This window comes from Hemitrygon akajei, chromosome 12, assembly GCF_048418815.1.
Source record: "Hemitrygon akajei chromosome 12, sHemAka1.3, whole genome shotgun sequence".
Classification (NCBI taxonomy): domain Eukaryota; kingdom Metazoa; phylum Chordata; class Chondrichthyes; order Myliobatiformes; family Dasyatidae; genus Hemitrygon; species Hemitrygon akajei.
Window position 1 is genome coordinate 65,069,464 of NC_133135.1, and position 23,540 is coordinate 65,093,003.

The 23,540-nt window shown below is 42.1% G+C and overlaps 1 protein-coding gene across 1 annotated transcript in view; it reads left to right on the forward strand.

Moving 5' to 3' along the window:
• Nucleotides 1–1,451: 1,451 nt before the first annotated feature.
• The window catches only part of LOC140737119 (protein Niban 1-like), a 140,193-nt gene continuing 118,104 nt past the window's right edge, over nt 1,452–23,540 (forward strand). Inside the window, exon 1 of the mRNA XM_073063304.1 lies at nt 1,452–2,287. Coding sequence (XP_072919405.1) covers nt 2,236–2,287 — 52 coding nt within the window. The 5' untranslated portion in view covers nt 1,452–2,235. The remainder of the gene's footprint in view (nt 2,288–23,540) is intronic.

Consider the following 23,540-nt stretch of genomic DNA (forward strand, 5'->3'; position numbering starts at 1 on the left):
CAACCTGCAGACTCACCTTCACCGACTCTACAACTTGCCTCTTCGATATTATTTATTTAAGTTTTTATATACACAATTTGTCTTTTTTTTGCACATTCATTGTCTGTCAGATTTTATTTATGTAGAGCTTTTTATAAACTCCATTGCATTTCTTTGTTTTCCTGTAAAGGTAGCGTATGGTGACAAATACATACGTTGATAATAAATTTGCTTTGACTTTGTTAGGCCGATGCTACTGTTGTAACTGTACTGGAACAGTTTGGCTAAACATTCTGCTGCTTCAGGAGTGCAGATCTTCCGCCCTACAGCTGGGATATTGCCTGATTCCTTAGTCTTTACTGCATCAATTTCCCTCAACTGGTTCTTGAAATCGCGTGGAGCAAATTGAATGTCTGAAGACTGTCTTCTGTGATGGCAGAGATTGGATGAAGAAGTCAAGGTGAATCACCCTCTCAGCACTTTATCAGCGCTCACCTATAAGTGCTTCAACCTTATATTTAGAATGCAGATGCTGGTTCCTGACGTGGATGTAGGCCATTCAACCCACTGAACCAATAATTTCCCTCAAAGCAGCCTCATCAATTTCATTCCTCCCACCTACATCCACATAAGTTACTTCTCACACCAATCCATCAACTCCATCCTGATTTCCCCATCATCCGCCTACTGTTGTCTGTTACCCTAGCAACAGCTCATCTGGGATGTGCCGGATCATCAGAGCACCTGGATTGGTCACAGGGAGCTCATGCAAAATTCACACAGACAGCTCCAGAGGTTGGAATTGAACCCGGGGTGCTGGAGTTGCTGAGCCACTGTTACACTTGCAACGGCTTCTTGGGTCTCCTCCTTCCAACCGTATTAGAGTATAGTTCAAGCAGCACACACAAAATGCTGGAGGAACCCAGCAGGTCAGGCAGCATCTGTGGAAAAGTGTTTTGGGCCGAGTTTCTTCATCAGGGCTGGAAGAGTCCTCATGTTTGTTAGTATTATTTTGTAGGTTGTGGGATCACTCATTTCTGTCTGTAGTAGGCTGTGATTGCTATTTGGGCTTTATGTGCCCAGGCCCTTGCAGCTTCACCGAGTTGGCACTTGGTTTTCATCTGAGTCCAGTGCTGCTGTCAACTTGCCTTTCGACATTGCTGATGGAGTCAGATTTGGTTGTAACAATAGAGTGGGGAATATGAAGGATCCAGTGGTTACTGTGTACATCTCTGCCGCTGCTGGTGGTCCACGGGATCTCATGGACGCCCAGTTTCATCTGCCAGATCTAAGTCTCTCTTATTTAGCACGATCGTGTTGCAGCACAGACAGGAAGGAGTGCTCAGCGCACAGCTGGGGTTTTGTCTCCACAAGACCCGTGTGGAAGTCACGCGTACCGGTGCCAAGGTGGCCTGGCGCAACTAGATCAGAGAGTGCTATTCAGCGGGGGGGAGTAGTGATTTGTCGTTTGAGGGAGGGTGTTACGTGTAATCAGGACGAGATTACAAAATACCGGTTGAAATGGAAACCAGTTTGATTTCTCCAAGATCAAAACTAAGCGCAATAGCAAATATAGAATTGTCCATTTTGTCTCGGAAGTTTACTTGTAATTATTTTTGGCAGAACTCAGCCTATTGCACCCTGACGAAGGGTCTCAGCCCGAAACGTCGACAGTGCTTCTCCTTATAGATGCTGCCTGGCCTGCTGTGTTCCACCAGCATTTTGTGTGTATATTGCAAGGAAGTTTGTTTTATCCTTTGAAATACAAAACTGGCAAGTTAAGTGCTAAGTGCCACCCTGGCCCACCTACGGAAAGGGGCACAATCCTAAATCAGTGGCGAAATTATTTATGAGGGTTGGTTAGTGAGGCAAATCCACGGAGTTCTTCTTCCGACCGCTTGGAATGAAATTGCACTTGGCAACTTGCAGAACGCGCTCGCATGGACACAAGGTGGTAAAGTACCTACGGCAGACATTAGTGCTCAGCAGACCTGTTGACATGTAACTACGTTGTGCAATCTATCGCTTAGTTATTGTTAGTCATTCGCCGACAGTTATTCTTGTTGTGTTAGGCCAATGTAATTGATTTAGTTGAGGAACGGGGCGGGGTGAAGGCGGTCACTTCTCTCAGGAAGTTAATTATAATAGCAGAATGAACAGGGTAGTATTCGGCGGCGTGTTCCGCGGTTGACGGTTTCGGTCCGGCGTGGTTCAACATATCTTCAGCGCTCCGGCCGGTATTCTAGTCTCGGCATAATGGGCGGATCTGTCTCCAGCTTGGATGAGAGTAAATGCAATTATATCCGAGGTGAGGATGATTTAATTACAGAGCTAACTTTCTTGGTTGTAGCGCGGCGAAGAACGAACTATCAAGTATTTCAATCTGATGTACTGTTAGATGTTAATCTTTGACAAGTGGAAACCGAGAGAATTGTGTTACGTTGTGTTAGTGTGGAAAAATGAGCAACGAATGAAACTAATCCGTAGTAATAATACAGGCTTGTTTGCCAGCCCGTCTCTTGGAGGGTTTGTGCGTGCGTGCGTGTCTCTTCAACTCTTCGTGGATACGCCATCCATTCATGCCCGGTTATGACCAATTTGCATTGGAAACCCAGACACTTTGTGCCAGTAATGTTATCCTCCCTAGAGCCGCAAGAGATCGAAAGTTGAATGGTGTCACTGTGTGTGGGGAGGGAAGTATGGTACTCTCAACTCCAGCGGAAAACCTGATTCATGCTGACTCGCGTTGAAGATGTCTGCCGAAAAAAAACTTTAAAATCTGCGATCTTTTCCAGAGCGAGTACTACCTGCTTCGAGAATGAAAGCAGTGTTTGACTTTAGTCATACATATGAAAGGGTTAATTATTAGCGTCTCCCGTTATTCCTTATAATTATTAAAATTCTGAATGTTCGGTTTTCACGTACCGGCTAGCTGAAAATAGTATACAGGTTGTATTGTCGAGTTTGAAATCGCGGTGGTTGCTGTGGACATTTGGGGAACAGGGGACTGCAATGTTTTCGCTCTCTGAACCGCTGGGAATTCGTGCTCCCTATACACTTGTGCCGCGTGGCCTATCAGAATAAAGGAGCCACTTTAGAGCTGTCTGGCCGTTGCTGTCCCCGGAGGTATAACTTTAACCGTTGTGCTGAATTGCTAAATGGTTTTATTTACTCGCTGTTTACGTCAACTGGAGGTGCGTGACACCTACATCTGTGTGGATCTCAGTGGCATTCAGTGCAAGCACGAAGGTTGCCAATGTCTGTTAGATCAGAACCATGAAATTTGTTGTTTTATCGCAGCAGTAGATTGCAATGCATAATTTATTTAACAACTATGAATTACAATAAAATATATTAAATAATTACATTTAATAAATGGGGCAAAAGCGAGCAAAAATATGCAGTCCAAATGAAATTGTCATTACATCGATGTGCAGGATCATTTCTGAGTTAGTCGGCTGACTAAAAGAATAACGTTGGTCTCATTCCGACGTTAAAGTCAGTAATTTATCGTGTTGTTAAATGTGACAGCGAGAGGAGATGGAGACGTGGCGTGGCGGCTGTTCCGCCAGCAGCCGCGGGCTGATTCGTGCACTAAATCCATTGCATTTAAAATGCAGTCCAGGAAGCGGGTTTCACAAACAACGGCCAACAAAAGGAAGGAGCAAGCAGCGCCGGTGCGTTTGGAACATTTGGGGGAAATGCCTTTACAGTTACGGCATCGAGAGCGCAGTCTTCAGTGGGTGTGCGGCGCTGCCCTGTTCCGTGCGATCAGGGGAGTTCCCATTAAATCACACAGTTACCTTCATTGTAAGGATATAGTAATTTGAGCGCTCAACGACGAAGGCAAAGTGACGGTTGTAATTCTAGCTTAAAAGCATTAATTAATCAGGAGGGTTTCCCTTGTGGCGCTGGGGTCCCACAATTACTTTGCTGCTGTCTTCTCTTGGGGCTCACTTCTAGGATTTCACATTTTCTACTATCGCTGTTTTCCAATTTTATTTTTCTGTTAACCTTTAACATGTGAATAAAATAAAAACCCGCACGTTGAAGAGCAAATTAAAGAAAATAAATAGAATGCACAACGATGGGATTAATGTATGGTTGACGCCATTACAGACGGACTGGGGCCTTTCTCTGGCTTTATAACTGATGGTCACTAACTGGATGGTTTCTTTCTCTGGGTTGATGATTTCATGCCCGTTGCCTAATTTTCCCCAAAATAACTGGTAAAATGGTGGAGTGGTAAATCTCACCCCAAGCATGGACGGTGACAAGCTGAATGTTATGGACATGGGCGACGAGAGGCTTCCTTCTGCCTGTGGTAAATTAGCTGAGCCCAAGAGGGCAGCACAATTGTCCAATGTGTCAACTTACACTTTTGGCTTTATTCGTGAAAATCACTGAAAGTTAGATAGTAGCAGGACCCTTCAAATTGCAGAGTGAATATTAGGTATATCACAAAACCTATCCTTGGAATTTCTTCATTATGTCCAAACAATAATAATGTTTTCGTGCTGAAACAATTAAAGAGTGTGGTAAACTACATATACCTGTCTGGACACGCCCCTCTGCTGACTGCTCCTGTGGCTCCTCCCACAGACCCCTGTATAAAGGCGATTGGAGGCACTGCTCCTCCCTCAGTCTCTGAGATGTCTTGTTCTCTTTTGCTGTTAATAAAAGCCTATTGTTCACCTCCCGTCTCCTAGAGTTATTGATGGTGCATCAAAGAGATCGAACATTTTTATTCCGTTTATGCCTAAATCAACATTTAACCACTTTTTATGTAACAGTGCAGATTTATCACCCCTGGGATGAAGTCCCCCGTGAAGAAGCACAGAGAGAAACTGACTCCCAGCGGCACAGCGCAGGAAATGTCCGTCCCTCCCGCCGCTCTGCATCTTTATAGCCCAAAACTGGGAACACGTTTTAAAAACCCTCTTCTATATACTGACAGCCGAATTCCATCTTTCTGAGACGTGTTCTCTCTTCCCAGAAACAAGCCTTGCTAAACTCTACAGTTCCCAGCCAATCCATGCAGTATTTGAATGCATCCAAATGTTTTTTTCCCCAATGGGAACACTGTGCAGTGTTGAAGGAAGACCATAATCAGCAATCTACCAGGTTATGACCCAACTCAACTCCACTCTACCAGACATTAGAGTTATTCTGCTATCTTATTTCCAGTATGCCAGGGGACAAAATTGGACAAGTACACAGCCCCTCAGTTAATATGGTAAGCTTATTTGCAGACTCATTCCACAGGATCTAATACTTGTTTTTTTTGCAGCTGAATTAGGCTGCTAAACCTTCTAAGCCAATGCCAGGTATTGGCCAGGGAACCACCAAGATGGACATTGGACAATAGAGCTTACATTCTTGATTATGACCCAAGAAAAGGCCATTAGGTCTATCAAGTCCATACTACCTCCCAACAGAGCAATCCAATCAGTTGTGTTCTCCCCTTGTCTCTCTCACAGTGCTAATTTTCATATGTCCATTATCTCTCCATGACTCTTCTGCCACTTCTACTTGGGGTTAATTTACAGTGGTTAATTAGCTTGCCAGGCATCTATAGGAGGTAGGAAACTGCAGTAGCTGGAGGAAATCCCCACAGTTACAGTGAGAATGAGCAAACAGCACAAAGAAGTCAGGATTAAACCCCAAGCCCTGGAGCCATGACACAACAATACCACTTTTTGAGCCTTACTTGATTGTGCTTCTTCAATAGGTACATTTAATGTCAGAGAAATGTATAAAATAGACATCCTGAAATCCTTTTTCTTTGCAAACATCCATGAAAACAGAGGGGTGCCCCAAAGAATGAATGACAGTTAAATATTAGAACCCCCAAAGTCTCCCCCAGCTCCCCCCTCCCATGCACAAACAGCAACAAGGCAACGACATCTCCCCCCCACCAGCAAAAAGGCATCAGCGCTCTCCACCAAGCACTCAAACGTGCAGCAAAGTATCAATAAGGACACAGACTTGCTGTACCCCAAAGACTACTTGTTCACCCTGTATTTGACATACCACAGGCGCTCTCTCTCCCTAATAAGGGGACAAGAGGTGTCCCCGTTTCACAGTGAGAGTGGCCATTGTTGGAGCAGGGCAATGCTAAAGTAGTCTGGCTTTGGCTCAACAGATTGGGCAAGAACAGGAGGAGGTTCTAAATACGATTCTAGTAAGTTTTATTTCTCTGTTAGTACATAGCTGGTGCACTGAGAATGGGTTCAGAATTAGTATTATGTTCCTTGTGTAAGATCTGGAAACTCTGGGAGACCTCCAGTCTCCCTGGTAACTACATCTGCACAAAGTGAACCAAACCAAACATCTTAGAGACCATGTTGAGGAACTGGAGCTGCAGCATGATGACCTTCAGCTCATCCTCGAGAATGAGGAGGTGATCGATGGGAGCTACAGATAAGAGGCAATCACATCCAAGTTGCAGGAGACAGGTACTTGGGTGACTGTCAGGACAGGGAAAGGGAATAGGCAGCTAGTGCAGAGTATCCCTGTGGCCTTCCCCTCAATAATAAGTATACTGCTTTGGATACAGTTGGGTGGGAGGGGGAGATGACAGGAGAGGAGTGTAATAGTGACAGGGGATTCCATAGTTAGGGGAGCAGACAGGAGATTAAATGGACATGATAAAGACACCTGAATGGTATTTTGCTCCCCAGGTGCCAGGGGGGTCTTGGATTGGGTCTACAGCTTTCTAAAGGGGAGAGTGAACAGCCAGAAGTCGTGCTACATATTGGTACCAACAACATAGCTAGGAAATGGGAAGAGGCCCTGAAGAGAGAATATAGGAAGTTGGGCAGAAAACTAAAAAGTAGGACCTCTGATGTAGTAATGTCTGGATTGCTGCCTGTGTCATGCACCAGTGAGGATAAGAACAGGATGACTTGGCAGATGAATCCATTGCTGAAGAATTGGTGTGGGAGCAGGGTTTCAGAATTTTGGTCATTGGGATCTCTTTTGGGGAAGGTTTGACATGTACAAAAAGGACGGATTACACCTGAACCTGAGTGGGAACAATATCCTTGAGGGTAGACTTGCTAGAGCTATTGGGGAGGGTTTAAACTAATTTGGAGGCAGAGATGAAAGACAGAATGATAGGACTGAGGATGGGGCAATGGACAAACATGTAGATGCAGTGTGCACTGAGACTGTGAGGAAGGACAGGCAGATGATAGGCCAAAATTGCAGTCAGTGAGATGAGTTTAAGTGTAGTATGGGGGCAAAATCAAAAAGGGTGATGAATACAGGACTGAAGGTGATATATTTGAATGTGTGCAGTATACAGAATAAGGTAGATGATCTAGTAGCAAAATTAGAGATTGGCAGATACCATTGAGATATGGCTGAAAGAAGGTAATAGATGGGAGTTTAGCATCAAAGGATACACATTGTATCAAAAGGACAGGCAGGTAGGCAGAGGAGTTGGGGTGGTGCTGTAGGTAAAAAATGAAATCAAATCCTTAGAAAGAAGTGACAGAGAATCTGAAGATATAAAATTTATCAGTCGTTAAGTCAAATCCAACTCTTTGTGACCTCATGGATCATAGGGTCTATAGGGTTTTCATGACAAGATATGGAAGTAGATTGCCAGGCCTTTCCTCCACACAGATGTCTTTGCTGCCCAGGTTGGGACCCAACTGGGTTTGAACTCAGGACCATTTGCCTTGAAGTCCAATGCTGATGCCACTACACCACCGGCAAGCCCAAATAGATATAGAATACCTGGGGGTAAAGTTCAGAGACTGCAAGTGTAAAAAGACTTTGATGGGATTTTTATACAGGCCTCCAAATAGTTGCCAGGATGTGGGATCCAAATGACAACGGGAGATAGAAAAAGTATGTAAACAGGGCAATGTTATGATAGTCATGAGAGATTTCAATGTGCAGGTAAATTGGGAAAAACAGGTTGGTGCAGGATCCCAAGAGAGGGAACGTGTAGAACGTCATCAAGATAGCTTTACAGAGAAGCTTGTGGTTGAGCCCATTAGGAGAAAGGCATTTCTGGATTCGATGTTTAATGATTCGGTGATTTGATTAAGAAGCTTAAGGTAAAGGAACCCTTTAGAGCCAGTGATCATAATATGATACTATTCACCCTGCGATTTCAGAGGGAGAAGATAAAGTCAGATGTATCAGTATTACAGTGGAGTAAAGGGAATTACAGAGGCATGAGAGGGGAGCTGACCAAAGTTGATTGGAAGGGGGCATAAGCACAGATGACAGCAAAACAACAATGGATGGTATTTTTTGGGAGCAATTTGGAAGGTGAAGGATAGATACATCCCAAAGATGAAGATACATTCTTAAGGGAAGATGAGGCAAACATGCTGACAAGGCAAGTCAAAGACAGCATGAAAGCAAAGGGGAGGACTTACAATATGACAAAAATTAGATGTTGGTTAGAGCATTAGGAAGTTATTAAAAACCAATGCAAGATAACTAAAAAGGCCAGAAGAAGAGAAAATAAATAGATAGATACTTCATTGATCCCAAAAGAAATTAGTGTCATAGGCGCATTACAAATGCGCAGTTCTACAAATAGATGAAAAGTTGGAATATGAAGATAAATAAGCCACTAATATCAAAGAGGATATCAAAAGATTTTCATATATGCAGAGCAAAAGTGAGGTGAGAGTGGATATTGGACCGCTAGAAAATGATGCTGAAGAGGTAACAATGGGGGACAAAGAAATGGTGAATGAACTTAATAAGTATTTTATGGCAGTGTTCATGATGGAAGACACTAGCACTATGTCAAAATTTCGAGAGCATCAGGGGCAGAAGTGAATGTTGTTACAATTACTAAGGAGAAGGTACTTGGGAAGATGAAAGGTCTGAAGGTAGATAAATCACCTGGACCAGATGTTCTACTCCCCAAGGTTCTAAAAGAGGTAGCTGAAAAGATTGTCGAGATATTAGTTAAGATCGTTCAAGAATCACTAGATTCTGGAATGGTTCTGGATGACTGGAAAGTTGCAAATGTTACTCCATTCTTTGTGAAGGAAGTGAAGCAGAGGAAAGGAAATTATGGGCTAATTAGCCTGACTTTAGTGGTTGGGAAGTTGCTGGAGTCCATTGTTATGGATGTGGTTTAGGGGTACATGACAAAATAGGCCAAAGTCAGCATGGTTTTCTTAAGGGACAATCTCGCCAGACAAATCTGTTGGAATTCTCTGAGCGAATAACAAGCAGGATAGACAAAGGAGAGTCAGTGGATGTGGTTTACTTGGATTATCAGAAGTCCTTTGACAAAGTGCTGCACGTGAGGTTGCTCAACAAGGTAAGAGCCCATAATATTACATGGATAGAAGATTAGCTTACTGGCAGGAGGCAAGGAGTGGGAATAAAGGGAGCCTTTTCTGACTGGCTGCTGGTTGCTGTTGGGCCTGCTTCTTTTCATGTTATATACGTGAATGATTTGGATGACAGAATTGATGGCTTTGTGGCCAAGTTTGCGGACAGTAGGAAGATAGGTGGATGGGCAAGTAGTGCTGAGAAAGCAAGGAATTTGCAAAAGGACTCGGACAGATTGGGAGAATGAATGAAGAAGTGGCACATGGAATACATTGTAGGGAATTTTATGGTCATGCACTTTGGTAGAAGGAATAAAGGCATAGACTATTTTCTAAATGGCGAGAAAATTCAAAGAGCAGAGGTGCAGAGGGACTTGGCAGTCCTTGTGCAGGATTTCTTAATGATTAACTTGCAGGCTGAGTTGGTGGTATGCAAGGCAAATGCAATGTTAGCAATTATTTCAAGAGGTCTATGTTATAACAGCAAGGATGTGATGCTGAGGCTTTATAAGGTCAGTCTGCACTTGGAGTATTTTGAGAAGTTTTGGGCCCCTTATCTCAAGAAAAGATGTGGTGGCATTGGAGAGGGTCCATAGGAAGTTCTTGAGAATGATTCTGGGAAGGAAAGGGTTAACAAATGAGGTGGGTTTGTTGACTTCAGGCTTGTACCTGCTGGAGTTCAGAAGAATGAGAGGGGATTTCATTGAAACCTATTGAATATTGATAGGTCTGGATAGAGCAGATGTAGGGAGGATGTTTCCAATAGTGGCTCAGTCTAAGACCAGAGGTCAGAGCCTCAGACTAGAACAGAGATGAGGAAGAATTTCGTTTGCCAGATGGTAGTGAATCTGTGAAATTCATTGCTGTGGATGCCAAGTTATTGAGTATGTTTAAAGCAGAGTTTGATCGGTTCTTGATTAGTCAGGGCATCAAAGGTTACGGAAAGAAGACAGGAGAATGAGGTTGAATGGGATAATAAATCAGCCATGGTAGAATGATAAAGCAAGCTCGATAGACCAAATGGCCAGATTCTGCTGCTTTGTCTTATGGTCTTATATCGGGTGGTTTAAGCAGATATTGAAGTATAGGTGTAAAATAATGACTTTGCTGAACAAAGGAGAAGGAGAAATTCTGTAACTAATTGGTAGCTTTTAAAAAGCGTTTGAGTAGGTGCAATGAATTTACTTCTGCACTCTGAAATTCTGTGCTGTAACTGCGGTCTGATCAGGTATGATGAAGAAGGGATATGTAATGAGGAGACCATGACTCTTCAAGAAACTGGGGTTAAATTTTGAGAGACCAGCAATGGCCGAAAGGACAGACTAGAAAAACAGATTTTGGATTTTCATCTGTCTGACATAGATTCACACTGAGCTCTGATTTATCAACTGAGTAATTAGGGAAGAGCAGTAATTGCAATTCAGATAGGCCCATTTGACCCATTGGATCTATGGCAGCTCTCAGCAGACCAATCCCTTCGTGACTGAAACCAACAGGTGCCAATGCATGGAAGGAGGTGGAGGTGTTGCCATGATATCTTGTGTTTGTCTTATTGATGAATTTTCTCAAAAGAAGAATCCATTGGAGTTACCCCTCCCCACTCCTTCCATGTCAATCACGCCTTGCTGGTGTGATGACTCCCTTTGCACGCAGGCACTGAAGTCGTACAGGTGGAACAATCTGTCTGCCTTTGGGATTTGGATCAGTGTGCCTTCAAGATTGAAGTAGACACCCTGCTTGGACTTGGACAAGTCACTGAGATACTGGACCTCATTATTTTTAATGGCAAATTTTATTCTGTGAAGATGACATTCTTCTTCCTGTCTGGCTCTGCAGAAGGTGGTTTACCCACTGCCTTGTTCTTTCAACTGGCCACCTCTTTCCTATCTTATTTCATGCGGTACAGCAATATTCGTGTCAGCGAGTTTGACTTCCCAAGTTGGATAATAGAGTGGTGTTCAGATTTATTACTGTTGAGTTTCTTCATGAGGGTTCTGACATTCCAGATCTCAGTTTCAAGCTATAGGATGGCAAATGCCTGTGGGTGGTCCTTTTTAACATAGAGCAGCTGTTGCATACCGACTGCCACCTAGAGCAAGGTCTTGATAAATTGGCAAGGGAGCCCAAGTTGACTGGAGACCAGATTCTGCTGCTTGGGTATCAATGATCACAGATTAATGTATGCATGTGTAAATCATGTCTGACATGGACATGCTTGCTCCTACACATATACCAACATGGGTTTTCAAACTTAGGGCCCTTTGGGCCACTAATTCCCTCCTAGCTTCCTTACTACAGTTTCCGAGTGTAACCATGTATAAGGACTCATTTCCACTTTCTAGTTCCAACCATGTCCATGACTCCCTTTTCTGTCTGCATACCAAAACACTGACATCTTTTACTGCAGACAGACATCTTACTCTATCCTTGAACCCCAACTCCTGCTACACTTCCATACATATCCACACTTTGGCACATGCTCCTGATTCTGGCTCCTGGTGCATACCTAAACCCAATGGCATGCCAACCAGGTATTGACCAACAGGTTAATGATTGAACCATTCTCAGGGAGGACCAAAGTCAAGAAAGGCCAAGTAATTGCTCTTGATTTTTTTTGACAGAATGTTGCATCTCATTAATAAATTTCACAGGCAGTGTTCTGAGCTGATGGGAAGCTGTTTAACAACTGCTGACTCGACTTCAGAAACAAGGCCATCCAAATCTCTGTAGTCAAGCTGGTGCATGCAGCTAACACTCACATTTTTGCACACTCAGGTCCGAGCTCCAAGCCACCATCAGTACTTTTACTGAAGCATACGAGAGGGAAGTTCCCTGCCAAACTGCCCCTGCTGCAGCTCACTGCCCTATATCAGTAGAAAGATTTATGGTGAGTCCTTGGAAATCCTGGACCATGTCCCAACTCTCAGGAGTCAACAGTAAACAAAGGCAGACATCGGTGGTCCCTTGAAGCAGAGGGTATTTGAAGATCATGACTTCAGACCTGCCACAAACACAAATACTTGGCGATCACGGCCCTCCACATGCCTCTATGACATGATTTACATGCACCAGCACTTCAAAGCACTGGAAATGTACCACCAATGCTGCACCCTTAACGTCCTGGAAGTTCACCGGAATTTGTTGAATGTTCTGTCCCAGACCAATATCTCCAGTGGTTACACCTGAAACATATCTTCTATTCCAAGTTCTGTCATAGGGAGAATTAGGCAGGTGGGTAGAGGGAAATGTTCAAGGACGTGCTCAGAGATTTCTTGAGAAATGTAACATCCCACTGACTCTAAGGAATGACTGGACTACGTCCACAGTGTAGATCATTTGGAGGGACTGAGAGTCCATGTGTCAGGGGCACCCAGTGGCCCCCACCTACTGACTGCTCTGTCAGCCAGCGCCTGCGCCATCTGTGGAATAGTCTGTGGTTTCCATGGTACCTTCACTCGTCCATAAGACCCTAAGAAATAGGAACAGAAGTAGGCCATTCGGCCCATCGAGTCTGCTCTGCCATTCAATCATGGGCTGACCCAATTCTTCCAGTCATCCCCACTCCCCTGCTTTCACCCCACACCCTTTGATACCCTGGCTAATCAAGAACTTACTATCTCTGCCTGAAATACACCCAATGACTTGGCCTCCACAGCCACTTGTGGCAACAAATTCCACAGATTTACCATCCTCTGTCTAAAGTAATTTCTCTGCATCTCAGTTCTAAAAGGACGTCCTTCAAACTTGAAGTCATGCTCTCTTGTCCTAGAATTCCCTACCATGGGAAATAACTTTGTCACCTTAGCAACCACCGTGGAAACAAGTCAGCAAATCAGAAGGACTGACTGTCAAAACCTCCATAAGCCTCATTCCCTATTTCCTGCTAACCCTTCAACATATTCTCACTCACATGTCCATTAACTCCCTTTATATTCTTTTGTGACCTGTTTTTTCTTTGCACTGGAACAATTATTGAGTTCCGTTTGTCTATGTACAGGATTGTCAATGTTATAAATTAGGAGAATTAATTCAGATGTTTAATATCCTTTTGTTTCATCACAAATTATACAGGATTTTCAAATATTCATCCATTTTCCTTTAATATGTAGGCAAAATATTAGGAAACAAAGTTGTATAATGTATGGTACTTTAATGGTGTGAGAAAATACAATGTTCATGATTATCACTGTGACATAAGCCTCTAATTTAAGAAAACTAATGATACAACTATTTCAGCAGATGTGGTTAGTTGCAAAGTAACTACTTTCTATTCCTCAAAAAGTATATCTGAGAAGTACATCTGAGAAGTATAACAGAATATCATTAATTAGAGTGTAACATACTAATCTCCAAAATAGGCATGGTTGTCAGGGAAGATGAACAGAGCTATTATTTTCAATGGGTGTCAGTGAGTTCTCTGCAATTTCATTTTCATATATGGAGAAAATAAATGTTGTCACCAAAGATAACAGGCGCAGCTCTTTGATAATTTTTTTCTAATAGCACATGCTGCTGCAGGGTTTATATGAAACTCTGTAGAGGAGATCAGCAGACTTCATAAATGTATGAGGATATCTGAGATCTTAATGGATAATGTGGAGTAATTTATTGCACCGTGGTTCTTAATAATACCGCAAAATGGCTCCATTTGCATCGAATTTAAAATGTAACACCGCTTTTACAGTCTTAAGATGATACAGACGTAAGTCTGGTCTTTACACATTGATTAATTTGATAATTTATTGTTCCAGATGCATGTAATAAGCTTGCCAATGGTGATTGGGGTTTTGCCACCAACGTTCCATTTCACAGTAAGATGTGTTCAGTTGGTAATATCTGAGCCAAGTTGTCAGAAGCAATTCACATTGTGAAGTACTTCCTTACTCTTTTAAATGTTTGGAGAAATGCCTGCACTTGTGACTTCTTTATGCTGACGCTTGTCAAATTTACTGCATGTATCAGAGAATTTTACTGGCCGACAGCAAAATTCACCAGAAATGTTGGAGGTGAATATAGTGCTATCTGCAAGGAGCGAGTCTCAAATGGTGGGTTGTGTAATTTGACCTTTGCTTTGAAACTATCAGATATTAAGCAAATCATTATCCACCCTTATGTTAGTGGCTCAGCTGACACTCCACGACAACCAGCGGTTCTGGAGAGGACTGTCAGCGCTGACAATACTGTTAGAGTCAGCATTGAAATATGTAATGTGCTGAAGGTCAGATGCTGGTGATCTGGCCTTCCTCTACACTGCTGGTCAGCACGGATTCCAGAGAGACAGCTCTGACATGCTTTGCTGAGTGACCAGGTAGTCTTTGTATCTAGTTCATGAGTTTTATGTTAGCATTGATTGAAGTTTCTAATGCGAATTTACAGATCAGAAAGTTGAAAATAGGTGATTTGGCCTTTTAAAATTTGTCTGTTAAATGTGTTTAAAAATATTTATGACCTTTTAATTTTAAAATATTATTTATTTAAATCTATTTCCATTTCCTTGAAATACCTCTAATTACCAGAAATATTTAAAAACAGTTGAAATTGTCTTTGACAGAAGCTGTGATATAGATAGAAACATCAGCTACACATTGCAGCTTGTGTGGTTGACTGAAAAGTTGTTGCTTAAGTCCTGAATTCCATCTTAAACTCCTAAGTCATACTCCATAAAACTACAAGTACAATGATCATAATAAAATCATGTTTTAAAAATACTATCTTCAAATGATTTTGAGAGAGTAGTGGTGAAGAGAGTTCTTTGACCAGCGGTCTGTAACCAGCAGTCTTCTAGCAGGATCAGTGCTGGGACCTCAGTTGTTTGTAATATATAAAAATGATTTAGACAAAAACCAACTAATCAGTATGTTTGCAAATGACACGAATATCAGTGCAGTAATGGACCGTGATGAATGTTGTCAAAGGATTGAGCAGAACATAGATTGGTTGCAAATGGGGCAAATAAATGGGAGACAGAGTTTTATCCAGACAAGTGCAAGATGTTGCACCTCGCAAAGTGAAATGTAAAAGAAAAACATACATTAAATGACAGGATCCTAAAGAAAATTGATGTACAGAGGGACCTTGGGTATAAGTCTATAGCTCCCGGATGATTCTGGGAAGCATATGAGAAGCGTTTGGCAGCTTTGGGCCTGTACTCACTGGAATTTAGAAGAATGCATCGGGATCTCATTGAAACCTACTGAATATTGAAAGGACTAGATAAGGTGGATGTGGAGATGATGCTTCCTGTGGTGGGGGTTTCTAGAACTAGAGGGCATAGTCACAAAATTAAGGGGTGACCTTTTAGAACAGAAGTAAGGAGGAAGAGTGGTGAATCTGTGGAATGTTCTGCCACAGACTGTAGTTGAAGCCAATTCCATGGGTATATTTAAAGCAGAAGTTGATAGTTTCCTGATTGGTCGGAGCATCAAGGGATATGGTATGGGGTTGAATGGGATCCAGTATCAGCCATGATGAAATGGTGGAGCAGACTCGATGGGCTGAACGGCTTAACTCTGCTCTTATGTCTTATGGTCTTACGGTCTCTCTGAAAATGGCAATACAAATAGATAGGGTGGCAAAGAAGGCATCTGGTGTGCTTGCCTCCATTGATTGGATGTTGAGTATAAAAGTTAGGAAATTATGATGCAGCTGTGTAAAACTTCAGTTCACATTTCAAATATGGTGTCCAGTTCCCGTTTCTGTATTACAGGAAGGATCTGGACGCTTTGCATAGGGTGCCTAGAGGTTTACCAGTATGTTGCCTGGATTAGAGAATATTACCTATAAAGAGGGATTGAGCAAACATTTTTTTCTGGAGTTTCAGAGTGTATAAGATTATGAGAGACATACACAAGATTGTTATTTAGCATCTTTTTATTCCAGTATGGATATGTCAAATATGAGTGCATAGCTTTAAGATGAGAGGGGGAAAGTTTAAAAAGCATCTACCAGAATTTAGTACCAAGGGTGGTGGTGGAGAAAGATGCCTTTCAAAGGCATTTAGTTAGACACATCAATGAACAGAGGATTGAGGGATGATGACCATATGCAAGCAGATCTGCATATTAAATTTGCATTATGGTTGGCACAGACATCATGGGCTGGAGACCCTGTTTCTGTGCTATACTGATCTATTTTAATGAACTGTAGACATGTTTGCAATCGTTTGTATTTCTCTAACTTGATGCTGGACACTGACCATCAGGAGGGGAGGCGGGAATAAGCTTTAGATACTGTTCGATGGGATGACCTGGTAGAGGAAAGCCACAACAGTCAGATCTCTGTCACTGAGTCTGTCTCTGTGGCTCAGAAGAGAAGTGCGGAGAAGAGGCGAGCTGTAGTGATAGGAGATTCGTTAGTTAGTGGAACAGAAAGAAAGTTCTGTGGACTGGAACGAGATTCCTGAATGGTTTGTTGCTTCCTGGGTGCCGGAGTCCGGGACATCTCAGATCCACAACATTCTTTAGTGGGAGGGTGAGCAGCCAGAGCTCATGGTCCATGTAGGTACCAAATGACATGGGTAGGTTAGGTGATGAGGTTCTAAAAAGTGAGTTCAGGGAGTTTGGTGCTAATTTAAAGTACAGGACCTTCAGGTTTGTGATCTCATGTTACCCATGCCAAGTGCTAGTGAGGCCAGAAATAGGAAGATAATACAGTTTAACACTTGACAAAGGAGTTGGTGTAGGAGGGAGGGCTTCAGATTTTTGGATCATTGGGCTGTCTTCCAGTGAAGGTGCAATCTCTACAGAAGGGACAGTTTGCACCTAAACTGGAAGGGGACTAATAACCTGCTGGGAAGATTTGATAGAGTGCTGCATGGGGGAGGGGATGTAGGGCGTTGGGAACCAGAGCGCTGGAATAGATAGTGGAGTGGTTGTGGAGAAAGATGTTGTTTAGCCTACGTAACAGGAATCAAACGGGTCGAGCATGGTGCAACTAATATTCTGAGCTGTGTATATTTCAATGCAAGGAGTATTGTAGGAAAGGCGTACAAGCACATGGAATTATGACATTGTAGCCCTTACTGAGACTTGGTTGTGGGGGGGGGGGGGCAAGACTAGCAGCTCAATGTTCCAGAATTCCATGTTTTAGATGTGATGGAGCAAGAGGGGTTAAAGGGGGAGAAGAGGCATTAGGGAGAAGGTCATGGCAGTGCTCAGATAGGACAGACTGGAGGGCTTATCTGATGAGGCTTTATGGGTAGAACTGAAGAATAAGAATGGTATGACCACGTTAATGGGATTATATTATAGACCACGCAACCGTCAGTGGGACTTAGAGGAGCAAATTTCTAGAGAGATTGCAGACTGTTTCAAGAAACATAAGGCTGTGATAGCAGGCGATTTTAACTTTCCACATGTTGACTGACACTCCCATACTGTAAAATGGCTGGACGGGAAAGAGTTTGTCAGATGTGTTCAGGAAAGTTTCTTTAATCAGTACATAGAAGTCACAACTAAAGAGAGTATGATACTAGTTCTCCTGTTAGGTAATGAGACAGGCAGGTGGTAGGGGCTTGTGTAGGGGAACACTTTGCATCTAGTGTTCATATTGAGACGGGAGAGGTTCCGGAAGTTTGGAGGGCTGCAGATGTTGTTCCCTCATTCAAGAAAGAGAATAAAGATAGCCCAGGAAGCTATAGACCAGTGAGTTTTACTTCAGTGGTCGGTAAATTGATGGAGAAGATTCTGAGAGGCAGGATTTATGAACATTTGGAGTGGTATAATATGATTAGGAATAGTCAGCATGGCTTTGTCAAGGGCAGGTCGTGCCTTACAAGCCCAATTGAATTTTTTGAGGATGTGACTAAACATATTGATGAAGGTAGAGTAGTAGATGTAGTGTATATGGATTTCAGCAAGGCATTTGACAAGGTACCCCTTGCAAGGCTTATTGAGAAAGTAAGGAGGTATGGGATCCAAGGGGACATTGCTTTGTGGATCCAGAAGTGGCTTGCCCCAGAAGGCAAAAAAGTGGTTGTAGATGGGTCTTATTCTGCATGGAGGTCGGTCACCAGTGGTGTGCCTGAGGGATCTGTTCTGGGACCCCTACTCTTCATGATGTTTATAAATGATTTGGATGAAGAAATGGAGGGATGGGTGAGTAAATTTGCTGATGACACAAAGGTTGGGGTGTTGTGGATAGTGTGAAGGGCTGTCACAGGTTATAGCGGGACATTGATAGGATGCAAAACTGGGCTGAGAAGTGGCAGATGGAGTTCAACCCAGATAAGTGTGAGGTGGTTCATTTTGGTAGGTCAAATATGATGACAGAATATAGTATTAATGGTCAGACTCTTGGCAGTGTGGAGGATCAGAGGGATCTTGGGGTCAGAGTCCATAGAACACTCAAAGCTGCTGTGCAAGTTAGCTCTGTGGTTAAGAAGGCATAAGGTGCATTGGCCTTCATCAATCGTGGGATTGAGTTTAGGAGCCGAGAGATAATGTTGCATTTATATAGGACCCTGGTCAGACCCCACTTGGAGTTCTGTGCTCAGTTCTGGTTGCCTCCCTATAGGAAGGATGTGGAAACCATAGAAAGGGTGCAGAAGAGATTAACAAGGATGTTGCCTGGATTGGGGAACATACCTTATGAGAACAGGTTGAGCGAACTCGGCCTTTTTTCCTTGGAGTGATGGAGAATGAGAGGTGACCTGATAGAGGTGTATAAAATGATGAGAGGCATTGATCGTGTGGATAGTCAGAGGCTTTTTCCCAGGGCTGAAATGGCTAACATGAGAGGGCACATTTTTAAGGTGCTTGGAAGTAGGTACAGATCCATGTGAGGAGCCAAAACAGATGGGGGAGATCTTAAATGGATTTTTTGCATCTGTAATTTCTTGGGAGATGGACACAGATTCTATAGATGTGAGGCAATGCAATAGCAAGGTTATGGACCCTGTCTCGTTTACAGAGGAGGAGATATTTGCTATCTTGATGTAAATTAGGTTGAATAAATCTCCAGGTCCATGAAGTTGTTCCCTTGGACCCTGTGGGAGACTAGTGCAGAAATTGCAGGGGCTCTGGAAGAGATATTTAAATCATCCTTAGCCACGGGTGAGGTGCCGGAAGATCAACGATAACTAGTGTTGTTTCATTGTTTAAGAAAGCCGCTATGAATAAGCCAGGAAATTTTCAGCTGGTTAGCCTGATATCAGTAGTTGGGAAGTTATTGGAAGCTATTCTAAGGGACCAGATATATAAGTATTTCGATAGATAGGGACTGATTAGGGATTGTCAAAATGGCTTTGTGCATGATAAGTCATGTCATGAGTTTTTTGAACAAGCTACCAGGAAAGTTGTTGAAGGCAAGGCAACATTGTCTACATGGACTTTAGCAAGATCTTTGAAAATGTTCTGCGAGGGAGGTTGGTCCAGAAGGTTCAGTCGCTTGGCATTCAGTACTAGGTAGAGTATTTGATTGAATATTGGCTTCAAGGAAGAAGCCAGAGAGTCGATGTAGATGGTTGCCTCTCTGATTGGAGGCCTGTGACTAGTGGTGTGCCATAGGAATCAGTGCTGGATCCACTGTTGTTTATTATCTATAAACTGGTTCAGCAAATTTGTGGATGACAAGAAGATTCAAGGTGTAGTGTACAGCAAGGAAGACTATCAAAGCTTGCAGCAGGATCTATATCAGCTGAAAAAAATTGGCTGAAAAACTGGCAGCTGGAACTTAATGCAGCCAAGTGTGAGGTGTTGCACTTCAGGAGGATCAGCCAGGGTAGGTCTTACACGGTAAGTGGTAAGACACTGAGGAATGTGGTGTAACGGAGGAATCTGGGAATACAGGTCCGTAATTCCTTGAAAGTGGTGTCACAGATAGATATTGCCATAAAGAATATTTTTGGCATACTGGCTTTCATAAATCAATGTATTGAGTACAAGAGTTGGGATGTTATGTTGAAATAGCATACGACTTTTGCGAGACGTAATTTGGAGTATTGTGTGCAATTTTAGCCATCTACCTACAGGAAAGATGTAAATCAGATTGAAAGAATACAGAAAAAAATTACAAGGATCTTGCCAGGACTTGAAGACCTGAGTTATAGGGAAAGGTTGAATTGGTTAGGACTTGTTTTTATAGAACATAGAAGATTGAGGGGAGATTTGTTAGAGGTATACAAAAAGATGTGGTTTATGAATAAGATAAATACAAGCAGGCTTTTTCCATTGAGGTTGGGTGAAACTGGAACTAGAGGTTATGAGTTAAGGGCGAAAGGTGAAATATTTAAGGGAAAAGTGAGAAGGAACTTTTTCACTCAGTGAGAGTGTGGAACAAGCTACCAGTGGAGGTGGTGGATGTGGAGTCGATTTCAATATTTAAGAGAAATTTGGACAGTTACATGGATGGCAGGGCTATGGAGGACAATGCAGGTCGATGGGACTAGGCAGATTAATGGTTTGGCATGGACTCAATGGGCTGGGTGGCCTATTTCTGTGCTGCAGTGTTCCGTGACTCTGTGAAACAATATTCTATAATGTTTCAACAACCGTGTGTGGTATTCATACAAAATGATATTTACTGTAGGTCTGCATTAGTAGCAAACTCGATAATTAAACAACTAATTAACATTTTTAATGTGAGATCACAGATTTTTGTGGGAAAAGCAGAATCATTATGAATTAAGACTTCAGAAACATCTGCTACTTGCAGATGACTAACAAAATTTAACAATTTCACTACTTCCGTGTCCCTTCAGATAATTCTCAGGAAACCACAAGTCCTTTTTGTAGATTTGTGCCACAGATCCATAGACTGACACAGCATGGAACAAGGCCCGAGGACATACTGAATCTGTGCTGCCCACCAAACCCTTTTCATTCTCCCTACATTTTTTATTAACTGCCCTCATATTCTACCACTCACCCCCTACACACCAGCGATGCTTTACAGTAGCTAATTAACCTACCAACATATACATCTTTGCAGTGTGGGAGGAAACATTAGCAGAAAGAAGAATCTGTGCTCCTGCATCTTTCTACATACAGAGAGAATATGTAAATTCTAGATATTGTAGGTAGCACAGGAGGTCAAGATTAAACATTGGAGATGTAAAGTAGTAGCTGTATTAAGTATGTCATGGCCACTCCTTTAGTGACCTGCCACTTTGCTTTCAATCGCTAAGGTAACGCCAGTAGTTTGTGATAAAGCAAATGGCATCCTCAGAAAGTGTTCTTCATAAAATAGAATTTATGAAATCAGTTCTCTGATAGGCGCACCAAAAGCAGAAAGATAATTAGCATGAGAAAAAGGCATAGGGTACGTGAGGAAAGTCTTTATGATCATGTATGGGGTTTGAAAAAATCCAAAATGAGGAGAAGTAAGTAAGAGTTAGGGAATTATTGTTTCCTCAGGGACTTCTTAGAATGTGGAACTCTCTACCGCAGGAAGTAATTGAGGCAAATTGCTTAGATGATTTCAAAGCAGACTAGATGAGAATGTTAGAGAGCAGAAAATTTAGAAGATTCCATGTAATTTCAGGGTGAGTGTAATGGAATGGAAGGACATGCATGTGATGGATGCATGGTGAATTAATTGGGCAGAATGGCCTGTTCTGTTGCATTTATTCTATCTACAGGAGATCACTGAGAATTTTATGGAATTTGCCAATGTAAACAAGTGTCTGCAAAAAAAGCAATCTTTTCCTGTTTGCAAATTGGACAGAAACTTCAAAGTTGAGATAGAAACAAATGACTCTATTCAATCAGCTCCTTTGCCAAAGAAAAGACTTGCATTCATATGGTGCTTTATGGGACTTCAGTACATAACAGATGCATTCCAGGCAACAAAATACCATTTTTTTCAAGTGTGGTCAATGATACAATGATTAGTATGACACTTGGTGTAACAGAAGGGGCATTCTCCCAACACTCTTTTCATATTCCCAACAAAGTGTCAATTTTCAAAAGCATGTGAACCCCTCAAATGAGGTGGAAACTGAGCTATTGTGGTTAAAGTTAAAACACACTGGGTATGCCATGGAATTAAAATGTATTTCTTTGTACACAGGCGCAAAGAAATCTTACTTGCAGCAACATCACAGGTATTTTGTATCATATAAGCAGCATTCACAAGAAAAATATAAATTTGCGTAGTGGTTAGAGAACACTTTACAGTATAGGCAACCCTGGGTTCAATTCCCCCCACCATCTGTAAGGAGTTTTTACGGTCTCCCTCTGACTGTGTGGGTTTCCTCTGGCTGTTCTGGTTTCCTCCCACAGTCCCAAGATGTAACGGTTGGTAGGATAATTGGTCATTGTAAATTGTCTGATGTTTAGACGAAGGTTAAATCAGGGGATTGCTGGCAGCATGGCTCGAAGGATCTACTCCACGGTGTATCTCAGTAAATAAATTTAAAATATACATAAATAAATATCCAGTTCATATAAATTGCAGCATTTCAATTATAAATTATAGCAGTTCAGTTGAACTACAAATCTCATGAATTACATAAAAACAGTGTAATGTTGGATTTTTGATCTAAATTATCTCAAAGTAATAAACATCCCAAATAATCAACCACCTTCTAAATGAGTTTTATTTTCAGTCTCTGAATGGTTTGTTTTCTGATGACCCCTCTTGTTGGTCTAAGCATGAAGTAGGAAACTGAAGGGTCTAGGAATAACTTCCAGTTTCCATTTAATCTTCTGAAGTCCCTTAGAATGTTCTCTCTGAAGATGAAACAGATTCATCACGTAAGTTAAGTAGATAAGATGTATAACACTAGGAATGCATTTTGTTCTTCACTGCTTGCCAGTTTTATGTAACTTTTACACTAAACCACTAAACTAAAACTTCAAATACATCACGTAATTGGATCAGAGAAAATCCATTTTTACCATTTATGTGTAAACATCTTGTGCGCCTGATATTTGAGCATTTCTCCCAGGGTTTCTGCACATTTGGTGGTAAGTCCTGACCATCAGACAATTGGTCTGGGCACTTCCTGTTGCAATTCACCCTAGCACTGATGTCACTTCCCTAATCGATGTTTATACATATGATGACAACATCATCATTATTATTTACCTGAGGAAAAACTGGATTGAAGGTTCACAAATTTTGAATATATTTTAACACACAGCAAAACAAGAAGTTTTGAAATTCGAAGTTGATCATATACACAAATACATGCAGCAGCATCATGGGCACATAGCATCAAATAAGCAGCATTCACAAGAAATGCACAAATTAAACAGAATTTTCACAAGAAAGAACTTAATTAGAACCAAAAAAATGCCCATT